Genomic DNA, 20,663 nt, shown 5'->3' on the forward strand with positions numbered 1-20,663 from the left:
TGCAAAGTTGTAGTCTTGTGATCATACAAAGTTTCATCACCATGAAACATTCCTTGTCCTAACCATGGATGTATCGGTTAGAAGTTAGAAACTCTAATAAATGACAGCTTTGGCTTCTTCTTGTATTGGTACAAAATGTAATGATCCCTCTAGCTTTTTTCATCGAAATTCATATTCTTAATCATGATTTAAAAACATGTCTTTACTTTTCGAGAAAATAACTTAACTTTTGAAAGTTTAATGTTCTTTCTTCATGATAACGTTTGTTGATATCAATGACAGACTAAAGATGCACATTTTGAAGCAAGTTGCTTTGGTCTAGCGGTATAAGAGCTCTAGCTGGAGTGTCCACCCCTGGGTTCGAGTCTTGGCCACTGCGGAAATTTACATGTGGGCTGCAGCACCCGAGACCGAAGACTGTTATTCGGTGAGCCACATGGTGACGCCCTGGCAGCGTCCATGCTCACTTCGGTCTCTAGTCTGGACCACCTCGGTGGGGTCAGGATACTCGGTTAGCAAAAAAAAAAGAAAAAAAAAAAAAAAAGAAAAGATGCACATTTTGCCATCTAGAGTAGCTGAAGAACAAAGCCTAATTATCGGCTCTTGATTTCATTTCAACCGTGATTATGATTTCGACAATGCAACTATATATATGTCTAAGTACTTATCAATCTATTTTCTAACTATTCAGTGGGAGGTTACATCAAAATCATAGTTTATTTGTTGTTGTATACAAGTTCATTTTGAAGCAGTGAAAAGTGAAATTTGTCAAATTACAAATGTTGAAGAACGCTTCTTAAACCCTACACCCTTAACTCATAAATATGTGTTGATATTACCTACCCTATTTGATGTTTTATGGATGAAGCTACTTATTACAAGTCTTGTTATATATATATATATATTTTTTTTTTTTACTAGCAATTGTGTGATCTAAAATGATTTAAGTTTAATCACACATGAATTTCTACAGCCATGAATAGTTAAAAAGGTAGATATCTTTCCTCTTTATTTCTACGAGCCAATGGTATGTACTTTGTGGGGTATTTTTTTGAAAAGAAACATCTGTAACCCATGATTTATATTCTTGTAAATCATAACTTTATCAATAGTACCATTATTTGAAATCTAGTGGCAAGATTTCATAAATTACACAAATTAGGTAAAAACAGTGAAATCAATGAAAAACAAACAATTATTTAGAAATGGTAAAGAGAAATACAATGATTTAGATGCTATTTTTCTATTTAAGCTATAGGCAAATAGATAAGTCAAGTACCTCTTTTTTTACACACACACACTGACACACATGCATGCATACGTACATATGCGTGTATATATTTAAGTTAATAGCCTGTAATTCAAGTTAAAACTTAAAAACATGTTTTCCCTTACAAACATGTTTTCCCTTAATTCAAGTTAATGCTTATTAACTCATCAATTTTGAATCTATAGGCTATTGATTTAAGGGAAAACAGGTTTTTAAGTTTTAACTTGAATTATTTAACAAGGAACCCAAAAAGTAGAGATCAATAATTATATTTATACCCCACAAATAGTAAAGTATACTACTTTTGTCCTTGTAGTATATAACTTTGAACTTTATAGCAGGCATTAGATTCACCTCAACCACTTCATCGAACAATTAATCTCAAAACGTTCAAAACTTAAACTTAGAAAATTAACAAAAACAAAGCTTAGAATTCAAAATTATTGTCTGTCACTTTTTCTGCAAGCACATTTGAAAGAAAATTGGAAAATATAGGCACTAGCTCGCAGCTCAGTAGTTATGGATCCATACCAAATTAGTTTACTTTCAATATAAAATAATTTCTTAAGAAAATATACGTTTTTGACGGATATTGTAATTGTGTAAAGAAAATGAGTTGTTGTAATTATGTACTCATGTGATTGCAACTTAAGCAAAAGTTATCGTAATTATTGGTTTTGTATTTTCACCATTTTGGTGGTGAGGCAGATTTTCCTGTCGGCAATGCTGACTTCTCACCAAATTTCTATTAAAGATTATATAAATGTGTACAGGTATTTGTATTTTTATTTTATTTTTGCGTTAAAAGGTTTTAGAAAGTTAAAGGAGTAAAGAACACGAATAAATAAATTAAATGATTTACAAGAGGACAATATTTTTATAAGCAATATACAAAGCTAAAGTTGTTAAACTCTTTTAACAAAATAAAGTTAAAATACAGCACAAAACGTTTTTCATGCGTTTTCTTACATTATACTCTTAGTGCAAATGAAATCATTTTCATGAAACAAATACTTGAATACTTTTTCTTCAAAAAAAAAACATATACTTGAATGCAGATTCTTCTTAGAATATTGTTTAGGTATGTTGTTGACGTGTAGTATAAGGTATGCGTTGCGTAACAGTAGAAGAAAACACATTTTCGGTTTATAAAAATGTAGATAGCCGTATATATATATAGATATTTTGGAAAGGACAATTGTATAAATATTGCATATGGAATAACGTATAATTAGGATATTATGTATCCTCAAGAATTTACCTTAGTTTGATGGTTGAAACCAATATTTAGACTAAAAAGAGCATTTTTGTCCGTTGATTGCGCTATTGATGACTGATGAGCATACACATGGAAAGATCAGTGGCTCCAAGATCATTACGTTCATGTACGGGCAGCTTTGAATTTTTGGTAATGCATATGCACACTGCCATTGATACTCAAAACTGCACAGTTTATGAGTACAAAAAGTAGCCGGAGACGCAGCAGATAGTGTAGAAATGATACTGCGTCGTTTGCATTGACAAAATTCCGAATTATTTCCTCGTGTTGTTTGGCACGTGCGGTTTAACAGTCTCTTACTTACTTGACCGGAATCTTGGCGCCTCGGTAATTTATGACGTATTAGTTTCCCAATGAATGACATCATCTGTATTTTGTTTATATATGTAACGTTAACATAACACACTGTCTGATATTTTGAATACGTACCGACTATTACAAAAAAAAAACATAACATACTTTTTTTTGAATCACTACGCAAAACATAACATACTATGAACTCTGAAGTCTAAAGATAATATTCTGTTTTACCAAATACATTTTATTAGTTTCCAGACTTAACACATTTTGCATGCTGTGTTATTACCTTTACTAACTTTTCAAAAAAAATTCAACCAATAAAAGTATTTAGCATTTAGAAATACAAATTTTTAGATATATTTTTCAACAAATTCCATTTATATTTAAACCTCTTAACAAAAATTCATCCAACAAAATAAAAGTATCATTTTGGTAATAACGAATGATGATCACCACGTTTCAGATGCTAAAACATCATTTTGATTTTTAATTATTAAAGCAAACAATCTTTATAGAGAAAATCATTGTGTCCATAGATATTGCAATAACAAATAACAATAATCTAGTTAGGGCAAACACTTATGCTATAACACTATCCCAATGATTGCTTCTATTTTACACTATCTCGATATTAATTATAAATTGGTTCGAGAACCATCTATCTATAATAACCAAATTTACAATTTTGATTGGAATATTCAAAAGTGAGATAAACTAATAATAGACCTTTGTTCATTTACAAGTTCAGAGAAGAACCTACCTATATAGTTAGACTATTCCGCTGAGTTAATTAGCCAGTATGTTAAATTATTTTGAACATCAAAATACCTACATCCATTTTCATGTAAGATCGTTGTTATCTTTTTGTTTGTTTGTGATATTTGTAACATGCATGAATATTACGGTTTGTTAAGTAAATGTTAACCAAAATGAATACTGTAAACGGTCATAGTTCCTCATGATACGACCATATAACGATGGATTAAAATATATTATTTGGAAAGAGCAGTTATAATTCCTCATGATACGATTACAAAATGAATATATATATGTGTGTGTGTATGAAAGCATAATGATAAAAGAGAAGGTATATCTCCAAGCATGCATTGAACAAGTTAATATATATATATATATATATATATATATGAGTAACCCTAGATAAGCACGATCGAGCATGTGAAGGAATAATTTGATCTAGGTTTCTTTTATTTAAAAGAAAATGATGAACCAAGACTGACTATATAAGTAAATACATTTTTCCTGTGTATCATTAATCACTTAATCAGCTCACATCATGAGTTTTGATTCGTTAAAAGACTTGCACGTTTATCTCCTTCGCAATTTGCACAATTTAATACTACTATAATTGTTTACCCATATGATGGTTTTATATATAAGTAGTCTAATGATTAAGTATATTAGCGATAATAATTAGTCAATATGAATTCAAGCAAAGTATTTCTTTCAAAAATTTATGTAGCCTAAGGATTTAACATTGAAATCCAAACTAGTGGTGGTAAAATCGATAACGCAGCCTTGATAATACATTGAAATCCAAACTACTAGGTGATGCCTAAAACTTCAGAACATATTTTCTGTTTGTAGAGAAGATAATGACAGCGAAAGATGTCATGCTTTTTGATTTGAGTATATGAAAACATGCAGAATAATGAAAGAAACATGAAGAATAAGAAGTATTGTTATTATTATGAAGTAGTTCAATTAGAACTACTTATATTACATATCCAGTTTAACAAAAGTTACGACTGAATGAATTCTGGAGCTGATGATGAGAACAAACTACATTTATATACGACCTAGCTACTACATGATTAATGAATGACAATGTTGACTTACGTCATTTTTATTAATTGTATAATTTTTTTCCATGGATTTACACTAGTTGGTTGGTTGCTTGCTTAATTTTTGATATGTTGATGTAGTATGAGACCGATGGTCGTGACACAAGTGGAAATGTTGGGTGTATTAGGTCCATATGCGACGTTCATGTTTTGTTATTGAATCTGATTTATCCGTTTGTGCTTTAACGGGTGATAGGGATGTTAAGAGGGGCCAGTTTTCGGGAAGAAACGGTACATGAACTATGCGGGATGCAAACGAAGATCAATGTGGATAGCTATATCTCTCATGTCAAGAGTTTGGTGTCAGTAACAGAGACGAGAGGAAAGCTGAAGCTAAATACTAGCATCTAACTTCAGCTTTCCTGTCAACACCTTGTTGTTTTTAGACGATCTTCTATCTTGGGCATTTAAAAAAAAAAACTATGAGAGCAAAACAAACGATTTAGGGTAATTTACACAATCAAATTTAACAAGACAATAGTAAAAGATATCGAAGTCAACCTTATGAGTTGCTTTACATCTTCAGACGACAAACAATAAGGGTAAACTTACAGTCATGATCTCAAAATCTGATTTGATTTTTTTTATCCCTTTTACATGTCTTTTAACTTGGTTACAAATTAGAATAGGAGATCAAAGAACAAATACCAGGATTTGACTTGAGATCTTGATTCTCATATCTGGAGATCGTCTATGGATAGCTCATTTGCAGACATGAGCTTCAGTTTCTGTGGGACACAAGAAGATAAATTACTTCAACTGAGAGGTTTATTAATAGTTTAACCAAATCTCCGAATGTGAAGTATGTGTGTAATGGCTTACCGTTATGAACTGTGGAGGGTCATCGAGGCTTGTGGACCCGAGGATTACTTCTCTTTTGAGTTTCGTGGTTAGTTTGTGACATACTTTTAACTGAAAAACAAATAGCTCAGTAAGAACAGAGATCATTCATCATGCATCTTGATTATATGGTTTGCTTATAATTCCCAACAGTGAGATTGTTTTTTCCTTTAGCCTCTTACCTCTGACCTCGTCGCTCCACCAACAATAAACACAAATATTCGCTGTCCCATCTTTCTGAAATCGCTAGACGCATGTCTCAACACCGAATCACTGCAAGAAGGAAAAATAGTTTAAGATTAGAAGTTTGTTTTTCGCTTTCTGAAACAATGTGGCCATGGATTCTGCATATGAACAACGAGGTTACCTTGAGTATCCATCATCTGAGCCTCGAGGTTTAGCCCAAGTTGGTGTGCGTCTTGATCTCATGGACTGAGCAGCTTGACCTTGATTACTACTTGCTGATGAAGAAAGCGAGGTTGATCCGTGGAAACTCGGGCTCGGGTCGTTCATACATGGGTAATCCTCTTTCGGCAATTCTCCTTTGCTAAGCTTCTCTATGAGTTCCTGCAAAATTCCAACAAATTGAACTTTTGTGATGCTAAAAAATCTTTGAGTAATGCTCCATACGAAGTTCAAGGGCGGTGACGAAGTGCACCTCAACCATGGGGTAAAAACGAGATAGCTGCCATGCTGCTTCCTCTTGGCGCTCTTTCCTGACAGCTCGTTTCTTCTGCAGCCCCATTAACAAAGAATGTTTAGGAAGATTCACACACATTATGGAACATTCAGAGATAAGATGTTACCTTGTGGAGATCAAACTTCAAAGTGAAACCTCCCGGAGTGTTCTTTTTAGCATCGACGGCTGAACCAAGCAATCTCATATTATTCACAGCGCTCATGTCGTCAGAAGGGAGTTTTGCCAGCTAGAAACAAAAGGAATAAAGCCTTAGATGGGGGTGGATGGGAACCAAACAAAGATCCAAGAAACGTTAATCCCACCAAGTTACCTTCATTAGATTTTGACCTTTTTCCCCTTCGAATTTTTCAGGGTAAATTGTTGCGAGGATCATCAGCAGGCGTAACTTACCTTCACGACTTGCTTCCTGTACAGAAGTTCGAAAATACATATAGGTCAACAGCTCAATATCTCATGGAATATTACAGTACACCAACAACTATTAACTAGATGCAAACCTCTTGAGTACTCAAATATTTTATCACATCTTTCATCCCAGCATCACCAAAGACAAGGTCTTGTTCAAGTTGTCCAAGCTCCCGAAGTCCCTGCTCTCTGATAAGGTCGTTGATTTTTCTAGCAATCTGCAACGATAACAAAAGTTACCTGAATTCGACGCTCAGACAAAAAAATAAAAATAATGAAAAGCCAAAAAAAACGACAAATTTGGATAGCTCTTTAGATACAATATCTGGGTAATGTCAATTACATGATGCACATGTATAGAGTAATTGTGTCTTGTGTCTTGCACCCCTAAAGTTGAACTTTCTAAGAGTTACAGAATACAAACTAGAGGCATATAACATTTAAACTGGAGGTGGATGCAACAAGAAAAGACAAGGGGGCGTTGCTCATAACTAAGGAACTACCTCCACATGGAGAGACAGCTTGTCAATTTGTTCACTGTATTGTGGCAATGCTTGAACCATCTTCTGCAAATCCCTCGTGGAAAATTCACTTCCCTCTCTAAAAATAAGAAACGAAGAAAATTACTAAATAGCAGAGACAAAGAGAGTACTTCCCCAATCAAATAAAGTATTCACCCTAGATTAACGCTGAGTTATGTCAGAGTATGATCAAACTGAAAAACAAGCAGACATACAGTAAAATCTGGTTCTATCAGTTCAGGGGAAGTGCAATATACGCTGCCAAAGTAATAGTAATACCCACCTCTTACCATGCTGAAGCTGAGCGGCTTTGTTTTTTGATAAGAAATTGGTCATCTTGTCATGCAATCTTTCACTAGCCTGATGGAAAACGCAGGTCAAACGGATTCACTTTTTTCCATTATCAACGAGAAATATACCTAGGTATAACACTCACATCTGCTATATGTGCATGTCGAAGCTCTAGCCAAATAGGATCGTGTTCCTCCAAGAGCACATCTTTCTTCTCCGGTTGTCCACCTGACTTGCTTGAAATCTAAAAGCTAAAAAAACATCACATGGAGTATCCAGGAAGAGAGCCACCAAATAAATCACAATAACTTATACAGCAAAGAGTTGAACTTACCACGTGTACGTATTTGTTTCCGTCCATGTTCAGCAAATCATGGCACATAGCATCATAAGTCCACTCATGTATAATAGGGGCAATCTAGACATTCAAAACAAGTAAATGATGCTAATCATATAAAACATGTAGAGGACGAAGCATTAACACCATAAGTAGACTGAAAGATCCATCAAATGCGAAAACAGTTCTAAACCTGATCTATGGATCTGTCGAGGATGAGCAGCTCACACGTTTCAGTCTGTGGGAAATTTTCAATCGACTGTTTGTGTTTTGCTAGACAATTCCAGATTCCAGCTGCTAGCTTCGTGGGAATTAAATCGCGCATAGTTGTCATTGTCGATGCGTCCAGTGACTTTGCAGCCCTGTATCGTACTGTTGGAAATTCCTGTAAAATCCAAAGTGGTTCAGAAGAGCCATATCCTGAATCCCTGATAATAGTCGTTAATCGTGAGAATAATGTTTAGTACCCGCAGTGAAGCAAAGACTGTGGCAATTCGAGAAGCCATCACATTTAAGCACGCGTCGCCTTTTCGAGAAGTTTCCTCATCACCGAAAAGATCCTCTAGAGCTCTCTCATGATCCGTGATGAAACCCTGCATTAATTTTTGTTAACGTCATCTGCGACCCTCTTTCACATTATGAAACATACAACAACAACATGATACCACAGGTTGCACTCCATGAAGACAAGAGATTTGGAATGATCATACCTGGCTATCGATGGCAAAAAACTCCAAGTTCATCTGCAAAATGAAAATCAAATAATAAGTTATCCATATGGATACTATCGTAGCTCTATAACACATACTAAGTAATTAAGTTGAAAGAAACAATCAGTATACACTACAAAGTGTAATTTTTCTGCAATATACACCTCTCTCAATGCTCCAATCCGAGGTAATACACTCGAATCTTTTTTTATGTGGCCAACCAGCTCCTTGGAAACGGGTGAACTGAAGAAAACAAATGCCCTTCACAGATGCAGAGGAATAAAGAAAAAAATCAGTGTTATAAAGAAAGGGTCTTCAGGATAGATCTGATTACAAAGAGGGAATCATCTCCTTACTTCTTGTACAATGGTGATTTCCCAGACATGTCTGACAAGAACATGATGACGCTGATGATACACCATCAAAAAGTAATATAAGATGAAATAGTGAATGAAATATTTTAGAAAAAAGCTAGGAAACATCAAAGATAAATTACTTCTCTTTAGTTGGCTGGATGAAGTAAATGGCATCCATTGAAGGTAGAGGTTGTCTTCGTCTAAAAATGTCTTCAACCACTACAGGAAATGATAGCTTATACCCGTTAAGATTGTCCCAAATAAAGCATCATACGGAACAAAAATTCTTACAAAAATACTTAATTCTCACATGAAACTCCTTCTTGTGTGATATCAGCCATTTTGCAGGCGTACGACATTATCTTGACAGTAAGTTTGTCCATGATTAATACCTAAAATACAAGAAAAGAAAAAAGGAGAAACTTAGCAGACAAATAGGTATCAAGCTTAGACCCAGTCCACGGGGAACTACACAAAAACATACCTTCCAGGTGGATTTTGAGCTCCCTGTCTTCGCAGATCTAAGCATCTCATACAAGAGTCCTGGGAAACAACGAAGCGCAAAAGATCAGATAAAACCTCACAAAAGCATAGAAGAAAACTGTAGCGCCTTAAGAGCAAACAAGCAGTGATAAACAAGCCAAAGCCTGAAGAAAATATAGAGCCAAGGATGCATAACATGTAATACACTACCTATAACTCTACAATGTGACTACAATTAAACGAACTCAAAGCCTAGGAATACACCATAACATAATCAATCCTTTCATCGTTATTATCACAGACGTACAAAAGTTTCCTCTTTGAAGAGTCCATAAGCATGATTTGGTGAACTACATCAGCATATTTTTAGCTCTAGCCACTAGCCTCGTCAACAACCATGCTGGTCAATTCTAAATAGATCCACAATTTGCTATAACTCGCAAATCCACCACATCCACCACCACAATACCAATTCATAAACCTACTCTTAAATCTGAATTCTAAGATTTGAGCACAAACAGCTTTCCAAATGTTCAATTTCGCTACAAGTCTTAGCCATTGAACTCGCGTATTCTCTTCGGACAAACCCAATTATAAAACCTCAAAAAAAAAAAAATCTTAACTTTATCGTTCTCATGAAGCGTAGAACACAGAATCAAAACGAAATGACTAAAATGGATACTCCACATAACCCGGAACCAGAAATCCAGAAATTAAATCGACAAGTCAATCGGAATCAACGAGAGTCAATACAGATTCAATCAAATAAAATCTGATATATAGAGAGAGAGAGAACTCACGTTCGCGTGTAATCTGCCGGAAATTCTTGTAGTCGGCGGCCTGAGACGACGAATCGGAATCGGAGTACGACATGGCTGCGATCTACAAGCTTCTGACTCCGGTCAATATCTCCGATCGACGAATCGAACAAAAAAGGTCGACCAGAGAGAGAGAGATTGAAGATCGCGAACGACAAATGACGAGACGAAGACCGATGGAGAGAAAGCTACTTTTTTTTATTTTTTATAATAACTAAATTAAAATTATTTTTTAACTAAATTCTCTGTTTCGAAAACCGCGATGGCTGGTGAAGATAAAGTTTAGACCGTGTTGACCCGAACCGACGGTTTGAATCGGTAATTGGACCGGGTCTTCTGAAGTTAACGTTTGATCGCGGTTTTTAGTCAATTGACCAACGTGCCCCCACAATCGCTGCTGCTGTAGTCTTTGACGAGACCGTTAACCAACGTTTAAATGTTTGTGGACCTCCTAATTACTTCTGTAAATCTTACTACGTCAACTGATTTAATTCATTTTCGTGCGAAACTCTATTTTAAATAAATAACGACGTCAATGTTTATTATTTTTGGTAAACTTTCCAAAAAAAATATGCTGATTTGAGATTGCTGATCGCACTGACTGGTCGGACCGCTCAGCAGGATCCGGACAGCCCAACACCGCAGCCGCAGGGAACTTAGGTCACGTCAAACACAAGCGTCACCTGTGATTTCTTTCAGTTTCAGTTTTAGGTAGTTGGGCTAGATTTTAATCATTCCAGGCTCCAATATTTGATTAGTTACCTTTGAGTTTAGGCGTTCAGGTCCAACGAAAAGCATAAGTTATCTATTCCACTCTAATGGGCTCAAGCGGTCCCCAAGAACTGTTTATGAGCCCAATGTGTGGATTATCTTAATGATCATTCTTCTTCTTGTACATGAGTCAATAAATGTCTCCAATGGCCGTTTTTTTAATAAATGCACTTTGACCCAATGGATCACTTTTTGACAAGTTTCAAGCTCATTCACATGAAAACACACTAGTGGAATTATCTCTGATCCTTCTGCCTTTAGTTTACTTCGTCACATGATACCTTATCTCTAACACAAGAAGACCATTGTGAAAGAAAGTGAGAAACCAAGCTAATGCCCTTTCACCTTGTAAGCAACATGGTTCTTTCTTTCAGACAGGAAGATGGGCCAATAAAAGACATGAAAATTGAAAGTAATCAACCATTTGTTTTCTCCAAAAAAAAAGTAATCAACCATTTGCCTCTAGTTCAGCATTATTTTATGTAAATGTACTAAAGGAGATGTTGGAACCAAATTTTATAAAACCTTATGGCTGAGTAAAATGTTGATTTTCTGTAATGATTTTTTAAACATTTTCTACCTTATATTATCGTTTCCATCAGGCTTTTGTTCCAGTTTTTTAATCAAGATTTTCATAGTCTTACAAGAGAGAGTGAAACTGATAAGATACAAACAAAGATTTTACAGTCTTGCTCAATCTTTCAACCAATGTAACGTTTTTTATATATCATTGGTTGGTGCTGAGATCTAAAACAAGTATGATACAACAGCATCTATGGAGTCTTATATATGTACAAAGTGATATACAAGAATCCAAATAACACACTTCTCACAACTCTGTCATAAAAGTTTACTTTCTAAATACTAAACACATGTTCTTCTCCTGACCTCTGATCAATATGTGTGATCCACCTCCTCTTACTCTTCTCACTCTTCCCCGAGCTCCTAGCCGCCACATGAGCAATCTCAATACCTCCGGTGACCGGAAGAGTCACCGTTCTAACAACTTCCCTCTCTCTCAAAGCCCTTCTCCAGCTAAACCCCGAAGAGCTTCTCGAATACCCGTTTCTACAAACCACAACCGCTCCTCTGCTTCCAAACGCAGCGTTCCTCAACGCACCCGCTGCAAACTCCTTGTTCCGCCAGTCCACGACCAAGAAATCGATCCCTTGTATCTCCTTCATCGCGTTCTCGGGCTCTTCGGCGATGATCGTCTCCGGTAAGTTCAAGGGAGTTGAAGATTCTTGAATGGCTTGGAGATAAGCTGATTCCGATCTTGCGTTTTGTACGATGCATATGTGTTTCGCGTTTGCGTGTTGGCTCGCGACGTTTAAGCCGATACTCGAGGCTATTGCGTCTCCGTATGACCATGTCTCGACGATTAGCTTCGCGTTCCATCCGGCCGCCATCGCTGATATTAGCTCCGCCGCGTCAGGTGTTTCAAGATTCTCGCACTGAAGATTAGAAAAACAAAAACGTAAGAGATATCGTTAAAATAACGAATCAAGAATTCAAGAAAGACATGAATCTTTAAGACATATAACGTACCGATTTAACGGTGTCTAAGTAAGCCTTAGATGCAGTCTCCGGAGACCAAACCAACTTCATTTCTTCTTCTTCTTCTTTGTCTTCTTTCTCTCGTTTCTTGGGATCTTCGTGTTGTTTGTGTTTTAGCCTAATGATGTTACTTTTTATAGAAGACTTTGACGACAAGGAAAGTCTCGTTTCGTCTTTTTATTGGGTGGAGATTTGGATATGGCCCATGTATTTTAGCTCTAGTTTTTATTTTAGCCCCAATATTATTGGATTAATCAAGTACATCCAAAATTAACTGTTTACTTATCCTTAATTGGAATATAAATAACAATAAAATCTCAAAATGAGCCTAGATAATGCATATATGAATAGCTAACTGAGACAGATAGAGTAGTTTTATTCTTAACATTCTTTATAAGGGTGAGATTTAGAAACTGTGTAATATGAGGGGGTGATATATAATTTTTAAAAGATGATTTGTTTTGTTATTCTCCCCTTCTAAAGATAGGGTTGTGTTGTTGACACGATTCCAGGCAAAGATGTCTATAGCTTTAGAGGTGGGATTATAACGAGATCTAAACTAACTAGTCTATATTTAGTCCAAAGCGGTTCATCTACTGCTTTTTGTTTGTTAAGTAACTAAGTTTCGAATATTTCATTTGGCTTGTGTAATATTATCCAATACTAAATGCTATTATGCTAACCATTCTTAGTTGAATTGACTTGCTATTGTAAGATTACCTAACTAAAACCATAATCACTTGGCACTGGTTTGTTTAACGAAATTGGAATGCTCTCCCTTTTAGTATATTGTTTGTGATTGGGTTATTGTGCAGTTGAATGATACTTTAGATAATCCATTCTTTGTTAAATAGAATAGATAATGTCTCATTGATCGTTGATAAGTAGTGCTGGATACTTTTCATCGAGTGATAATGGAGATTGTCAAAGATAATGCATAACAAGTGAATCACATTTCAAAGTACACTAAAGAAAGATAAAGCATGGAGAACTCAAACATGTGAGTATAATTCAAGTGGGAGGAAGGTGCCTTTTAAATCACATGATGATATCATATGCAATATACATTGATGGTGACCAATGCATTTAATCTATTGTCTTGGTGCCCCATAGATCCATTGATGGTGACCAATGCGTTTAACCTATTGTCTTTGTGCCCCATAGATCCAAATATGTGGGACAAATATAAGCTTTTTATGATTCCTATGTCACTTTGAAAACGACTCTACAGGCTGTGGTTTAAAGAAATATTAGGTCATGTTTATTCCTTTTTACCCCCACTTTCTCAAACTTAATCATTTGTTGTATGGTGGAATTATATATTTTAAGCAATTGATTTTCCTTTCCAACACATTTTAACATTTATTTTTCGTCATCTGATAACATTAAAACAGTCAAGGGAAACTTATAAAAACACTAAATAGAATACAAACGGCTAAACAAACGAGATAGAATCCAAACAAGGGAAACTTACACAAACACTAGACGTTTTACACCAAACAAGTTTGGAAGAGACTAAAAATTTGAAGTTAACAACAGTGACCACCAAGAAGTAGACACGACACTACTAAGCTCAAAAGATGCACCATACAAAGACTACACCCAAGGAAGAAGAAAATCTAATGCCAGGGAAGTTTTCTGCGAATAAAGAGATAGAAAATAACGATTAACAACAATTTAAAGAACACCAAACGAGGTGAAAATAACGAGGAAGAAGAAAACCTAATGCTAGGGGAATTTGCCGCGACAAAAAAAGAACAAACATAACGATTAACAAGAATTTAAAGGACACCAAACAGGGATCTATTGGGCTGGGCAAAATATGCATAATTTTTTATTTGATTTGTTATTCATTTTGATCTAAACAAGAAAATACGGATATCCGTAACTTTATGAAGCAAAACAAATATCCGAACACTAATATGCGATATCTTCTGTAAGAAACGAAAAAACATAAATACTAACAAAATGGATTACCGATCCGATCGTTATATGCATATATACGTTTATTTTTAAAATACTATATATAACTTGTATAAATATTATATTTTATATAAGTTTTACAATATATTTATTTATTTAATTTTTATATTAGTTATTATAATTTTTTAATTAACTAATTTTTAATTTTTATAGTAAAATATTATTATTTTAAATTATTTTAAATCCTTATTTATTAAAATTTTTATTTTATTTATACAGATCGAATGAGATATCCGGAATACCTAATATCTGGATCAGATCGGATAACTAATTATTCGGATAGAACGGATTGGATCACAAATATCTCCAAAAATCCGAATACTAAATCCGTGCCTACCCGTAATCCTCACCCACCTAATCTTCAATTCGAGTTCAACATTTATGTTGGATGATTAAATGATTTGAGTGATTACAGATATAATTGGGCCAGATTTACATAAATTAAATGGGCCTTAAATCTTAATATGCCGTATGGCCCATATCGATGCTTCTTTCGTCTAACACTCCGATCTCAAAGTCGCTGTACAGAAGAAAAAGCAAAGAAGCTCATTTTATACACACAGAGAGAGAAATCCAGACCCGGCTTCTAACCCGAAAACCCGGAAAATCGAGAAAAATGGGCAAGGACGGACTGAGCGACGACCAGGTCTCATCGATGAAGGAGGCCTTCACGCTCTTCGACACCAACGGCGACGGCAAAATCGCGCCGACCGAGCTCGGGATCCTCATGCGATCACTCGGCGGGAACCCGACCCAAGCCCAGCTGAAATCAATCACCGACTCCGAAAACCTAACGGCTCCGTTCGATTTCGACCGGTTTTTGGATCTGATGGCGAAGCACCTGAAGACGGAGCCTTTCGATCGCCAGCTCCGCGACGCCTTCAAGGTGCTCGACAAGGAAGGCACCGGGTTCGTGGCAGTGGCGGATCTGAGGCATATCTTGACAAGTATCGGGGAGAAGCTGGAGCCTAACGAGTTTGACGAGTGGATCAAGGAGGTGGATGTGGGGCCCGATGGGAAGATCAAGTATGAGGATTTCATTGCCAGGATGGTTGCTAAGTGAGATCTAATTTGCTTTAAAGTTTGAATTTTTTATGAAGTTTGGGTTTGTTGATTCGAGCGAATTGCCTTGGGATTAGTAAGTACTAACTTTGTTGTTCCCTTTCTAATGAGAATGTTGTGTGGTGTTGATTCCTACTTCCCTTTTTTTTTTTTTTTAAATTCTAAGAATGTTTAATCTCTCTGTTTTACGTAAAGTCTCACTCTTTATGCCCAATGTGTTCACTTTTCGCTCTTTTAATGAACAAACATGGAAGTTCCTTACGCCCTGACATTGTAGTTCTTGTTATGGTATATTTTTTTTTGTCTTGGCCTTTGGTTTTTGACTAGGAGATACTTGGATTCTTGTTATGGTACTTGTGTTATATAGATGGTAAAACTAAACAGTACTTTTAATCTGGTGCTATCATGCAAGTTTCATAATTTGATTAGATGGATTGCATGCTCTGTATATTCTGGTGAATTTTCACTATTTGAACTGTTTGATATAAATCTCTGCAAGTAATATCTCTGATAATAATGATAATAAACCCCACTTGACACATAAGCAACAATGATAGCAACATTAGCATCGCTAAACTGCGAAGTGACAATACTTGGATCGCCAGATCAAAACAAATCGGTACTCTGACCGTTGAAAGGAAGCGTCCCGCCAAAAAGAGATTTAAAAAAGGAATCAAGAGGAGAATGAAAAGCTGTTTACCTGATGAACTGTGATGGTCTTTGTTCTGTTATTATGCTTTCTTGGTTCGGTTTTGGTTTGTAAGTCTAGAGTTAAAATGCGATGGATCTAATTGCTAGGCAGATAGATCACTGACTTCGAGTTGGCTAGAGTTGGGGTAAGACGAAATGATCCTTTAAACCCATTAAACACTTTCATGACAAACTGCAGATTGACTTATGACGGCTACAGACAGCTAGTGTATTCAAGATCTCTTAGCTTCAAGAGATATAAAATCAACGGTACAATATCTCTAAACCCATTACGCACTTTCAATGTTTGTTGTGCTCTTGACTCTTGTTGTAGATGGTGGAGGAAAACGAAATGAACATGAGTAAACCAACTTCCCCATTTGAACCAGACAAGAGCCATATGGAAAAACATGTATGTTTGGGCAGCTCTTTCGTCATTTTGACGTTGAGCTATCCACGTTTAGTTCATTTTGGATGTCTTATCAGTGAAGTTGCGTGGGGTATATTATGTCATTTATGTGAAACGTGGAATAATAGGAAAGAATATGGGGTTGCTTCAAGAAACATGTAATAAAATAAGGATCATTTCAGATGGAGGAGACTTGAATACTTTGGTTTCTATGGTGGATAAATAAGGATCTCTGAACTCATTCGCTCATGCAAACATCTTTTTCAAATATTTTCTTCCTTTCAAATATTTGCTGCTTAACTTCTTGTTTTGTTCTGTGAATCTCTCTCGTCTGTGCAGCCATGGGAGGTTGTTTCTCTGTCTCATTGTCATGTGATCAAGTGGTGAATCAAGTCTTCCGATGTCTATGCCTCAAAGGAAGTTATGTCCACAACCTCCCCCAGAATCTAGCGTCACTGGAGAAAGCCATGGGAACTCTCACGGCTAAGAGAGATGATGTTCAAGGGAGGGTAGACAGAGAAGAGTTTACTGGACATCGTCGAAGGCTTGCTCAAGTCCAGGTATGGCTTACGAGTATCCTCACAATGGAAAACCAATATAATGAGCTTCTTAATACTAGAGACGTTGAGCTTCAAAGGTTGTGTCTCTGTCGATTTTGCTCTAAAAATGTGAAAAAGAGCTATCTTTATGGGAAAAGGGTTATGGTAATGTTGAGGGAGGTTGAGAGTCTTATCCGTCAACAACGAGAATTTGATGAGGTGACTGACGCAACTCCTATAGCTGAGGGTGAAGAGTTGCCTATTCAACCAACCATAGGTCAGGAAACAATGCTGGAAATGGTATGGAACCGTCTGATGGAAGATGAAGTTGGGATTGTGGGTCTGTACGGTATGGGTGGAGTTGGCAAAACTACCCTTCTCACGCAGATCAACAATAGGTTTTCTAAAAGAGGTGGTGGGTTTGATGTTGTGATATGGGTTGTGGTGTCACAAAATGCAACAGTCCATAAGATTCAAGGGAGCATCGGTGAAAAGCTAGGGCTTCTGGGGAAAGAGTGGGACGAGAAAAGTGAGATGAAGAGAGGCCAAGACATCCACAACGTTCTTAGGAAGAAGAAGTTTGTGTTATTGTTGGATGATATATGGGAGAAAGTGAATTTAAGTACGATTGGAGTCCCATATCCGAGCAAAGTAAATGGAAGCAAAGTAGCATTTACCACACGCTCTCGAGATGTGTGTGGACGCATGGAGGTTGATGATCCGATCGAAGTCCGTTGTCTGGACACGGACAAAGCCTGGGATTTGTTCAAAAAGAAAGTCGGGGAAAACACGTTGGGAAGCCACCCAGGCATTCCCGAGCTCGCAAGGGAAGTCGCTGGGAAATGTCGTGGCCTACCATTGGCCCTTAATGTCATCGGTGGAACAATGGCGAGCAAAAGATCACTACAAGAGTGGCGTCTAGCAGTTGATGTTTTGACTTCATCTGCCAGAGAGTTTTCAGGCGTGGAAGATGAGATTCTTCAGATATTGAAGTATAGCTACGATAGTTTGGATGGTGAGATGACCAAGTCATGTTTTCTGTATTGCTCTCTGTTTCCTGAAGATGACATTATTGATAAAGAAGAACTGATAGAGTATTGGATAGGTGAGGGGTTCATTGATGAGAAGGAAGGAAGAGAAATGGCAATGAACAAAGGTTATGAGATACTCGAGACCCTTGTCCGTGCATGTTTGTTGTTGGAAGATGATGAGGATGAATCAGAAGTGACAATGCATGATGTGGTACGGGAGATGGCCATGTGGATAGCCTCAGATCTTGGAAAGAATAAAGAAAAATGTATCGTACAAGCTCGTGCCGGGATACGTGAAATACCCAAAGTGAAGAATTGGAAAGATGTGAGAAGAATTTCGTTGATGGAAAATGATATTCAAATCATATCTGAGAGCCCTGAATGTCCTCAACTTACAACTCTCCTCCTTCAGAGAAACAACAAACTCGTAGAGATATCAGATGGATTCTTTCAGTCTATGCCAAAGCTACTGGTTTTGGATTTATCACTAAATCGTCTCAGTGGATTTCGAATGGATGTGAGCAATTTGGTTTCCTTGAGATATCTGAACTTGTCAGATACAAGTATATCAGAATGTTTTGGTTTAGAACGGTTGAAAATGCTAACACATCTGAATTTGGAGGGGACGAGTAGCCTTGAGAGTTTAGAAGGGATATCAGGATTGTCAAGCTTGAGGACATTGAAGCTACTACATTCCAAAGTGCGGCTAGATATGAGCCTAATGAAGGAGCTGCAGCTCTTACAACATATAGAGTATATAAGCGTAAGTATCTCGTCATGTACTTTGGTTGGGGAGAAACTGTTCGATGACCCCAGAATGGGAAGATGCATCCAACATGTTTGTATTATAGAGCTTATACTTGAGCGAGTAAAAGTAATAGTTTTGCCAGCTTTGGATGGTCTCCGTGACATCTCCATATATGGTTGTGAAATGCTGGAGGAGATAAAGATAGAGAAGACACCATGGAACAAAAGCCTGACAAGTCCATGCTTCTCAAACCTCACAACTGTACAAATAAGATATTGTAATGGTCTAAAGGATTTGACGTGGCTTTTGTTTGCTCCAAACCTTACTCTTCTTGATGTGCATATGTCAAGGCGACTAGAGGAGATAATAAGCAAAGAGAAAGCTGAGAGTGTTTTAGAGAATAATATTATTCCTTTCCAGAAACTAGAAGAGCTTTCCTTGATGATGTTGCCTCAGCTTAAGAGCATATATTGGAATGCTCTGCCTTTTCAACGTCTGAGATGGCTCCACATACGCAAGGGCTGCCCGAAGCTGAGAAAGCTCCCTCTGAATTCTGAAAGCGTCGTCAATGTTGAAAAGTTGGTCATAGGGTGCGATGATAAAGAGTGGTTGGAAAGAGTTGAATGGGAGGACGAAGCCACAAGACTCCGTTTCTTGCCTTCGTGTAAGGAGGCTTGACGACCGGATGATCTTTTAAACTTTTTCTGTTTCTCTTTTTTTTTTTCTTCTGAAATTGTATTTTGCCTACTCTGTTTCTTCTACCTCTGTTTCGCTTAAGCTGATGATTATGTCTTCTGGTGTCTTCTCGTTTGTCCTAAAATAAAATCATCATTTATTCCACGCTTTTAACAAAAACATATTGTCATAAATTTATCCGAAGCAATAATACTATTATTGTGATGGTGTTTATGTCTCCGATACTATGGTTTCTGGATTCGTGTTTGGTCTGTGAGTCTAGGGTTTATAAATTATAGTAGATACTTCCATTATGGATCTTGTTGCTTGCAAAGTCAGTCTAATGACAACTCGTGCAACTACTTGTCTGATGAATTGTCTCTGTGAACAACTTTAGGAGGAGGACCGTCTTTCAATTTTCTTGTAGGAAAGTCCAAATGTTTCTTCTTCTTCTTAGTTTGGTGCTCTTAAGCCAATCATTATGGCTTGCAAAGGCTAGTAGTGTATCCGAGCTTCTTTGCCTGTTGGAAGAATCAATCCTTAAAACGAAACAATCAGAGATTTGTTGTTGTTGGCTAGTCTCAAGGGAAACATATGGTTTATACATACATATATGTTGGCACATCTAGGATATAACATATTAAAGAGAACACAGGTTAGCTTGATCAAGATATTACAGCAAAGAGACTTCTCATTTTTCTCTGATGTTGAATTAAGACAAATCATTTTCATTGATTGAAAACTGAACTGAAGTCTTCTCGATGAAGTGGTTTAGACTCTGTATAGTTTCGCAGATATGTTGCTTTAGCAGAGCTAGTTGGTCAACACTTGCAAGATTGGGATTTAGTGACACACGAGACAGTCCAGACGTTGTTATATATATTTATTTCCCTTATCAGAATTTGCATTGGTGTGTTCCTTTTGTTTCACGTTTCCTGAATTATTACTATTTGAGTTTGATGTTTAAATATTTATACAAATAATCTACAAGATGTGAACTCTGTTGTCCACATTATCCAAACGTTT

General features: G+C 36.6%; 4 protein-coding genes across 4 annotated transcripts; 2 read left to right on the plus strand and 2 right to left on the minus strand.

Annotated features, from left to right (window-relative positions):
- Positions 1-5,134: 5,134 nt before the first annotated feature.
- On the minus strand, positions 5,135-10,414 carry LOC106453373 (SNARE-interacting protein KEULE-like). Its single transcript, XM_048765338.1, has 21 exons — positions 10,155-10,414; positions 9,356-9,414; positions 9,182-9,263; positions 9,012-9,090; positions 8,872-8,922; positions 8,680-8,776; positions 8,516-8,548; positions 8,273-8,398; positions 7,999-8,190; positions 7,803-7,886; positions 7,614-7,712; positions 7,461-7,537; positions 7,160-7,256; positions 6,749-6,874; positions 6,562-6,657; positions 6,358-6,477; positions 6,210-6,284; positions 5,919-6,118; positions 5,734-5,824; positions 5,534-5,623; positions 5,135-5,439 (listed from the first exon to the last, which is right to left on the minus strand). Exons 1-21 carry the CDS (start codon positions 10,225-10,227, stop codon positions 5,386-5,388), a joined length of 2,001 nt encoding a protein of 666 aa, XP_048621295.1. The 5' UTR covers positions 10,228-10,414; the 3' UTR covers positions 5,135-5,385.
- A 1,288-nt stretch (positions 10,415-11,702) lies between these two features.
- LOC106413622 lies at positions 11,703-12,657 on the minus strand. The gene is made up of 2 exons (XM_048765339.1): positions 12,492-12,657; positions 11,703-12,397 (listed from the first exon to the last, which is right to left on the minus strand). Exons 1-2 carry the CDS (start codon positions 12,549-12,551, stop codon positions 11,801-11,803), a joined length of 657 nt encoding a protein of 218 aa, XP_048621296.1. The 5' UTR covers positions 12,552-12,657; the 3' UTR covers positions 11,703-11,800.
- Positions 12,658-14,853: 2,196 nt separating this feature from the next.
- Positions 14,854-15,680, plus strand: LOC106411942 (probable calcium-binding protein CML13). The gene has a single exon (XM_013852811.3). It carries the CDS (start codon positions 14,968-14,970, stop codon positions 15,544-15,546), a length of 579 nt encoding a protein of 192 aa, XP_013708265.2. The 5' UTR covers positions 14,854-14,967; the 3' UTR covers positions 15,547-15,680.
- Positions 15,681-15,879: 199 nt separating this feature from the next.
- LOC106412162 (disease resistance protein RFL1-like) lies at positions 15,880-19,871 on the plus strand. The gene has a single exon (XM_013853054.3). It carries the CDS (start codon positions 16,986-16,988, stop codon positions 19,638-19,640), a length of 2,655 nt encoding a protein of 884 aa, XP_013708508.2. The 5' UTR covers positions 15,880-16,985; the 3' UTR covers positions 19,641-19,871.
- The last annotated feature ends 792 nt before the right edge of the window (positions 19,872-20,663 follow it).

This window comes from Brassica napus, chromosome C8 (genome assembly GCF_020379485.1).
Source record: "Brassica napus cultivar Da-Ae chromosome C8, Da-Ae, whole genome shotgun sequence".
Taxonomy (NCBI): domain Eukaryota; kingdom Viridiplantae; phylum Streptophyta; class Magnoliopsida; order Brassicales; family Brassicaceae; genus Brassica; species Brassica napus.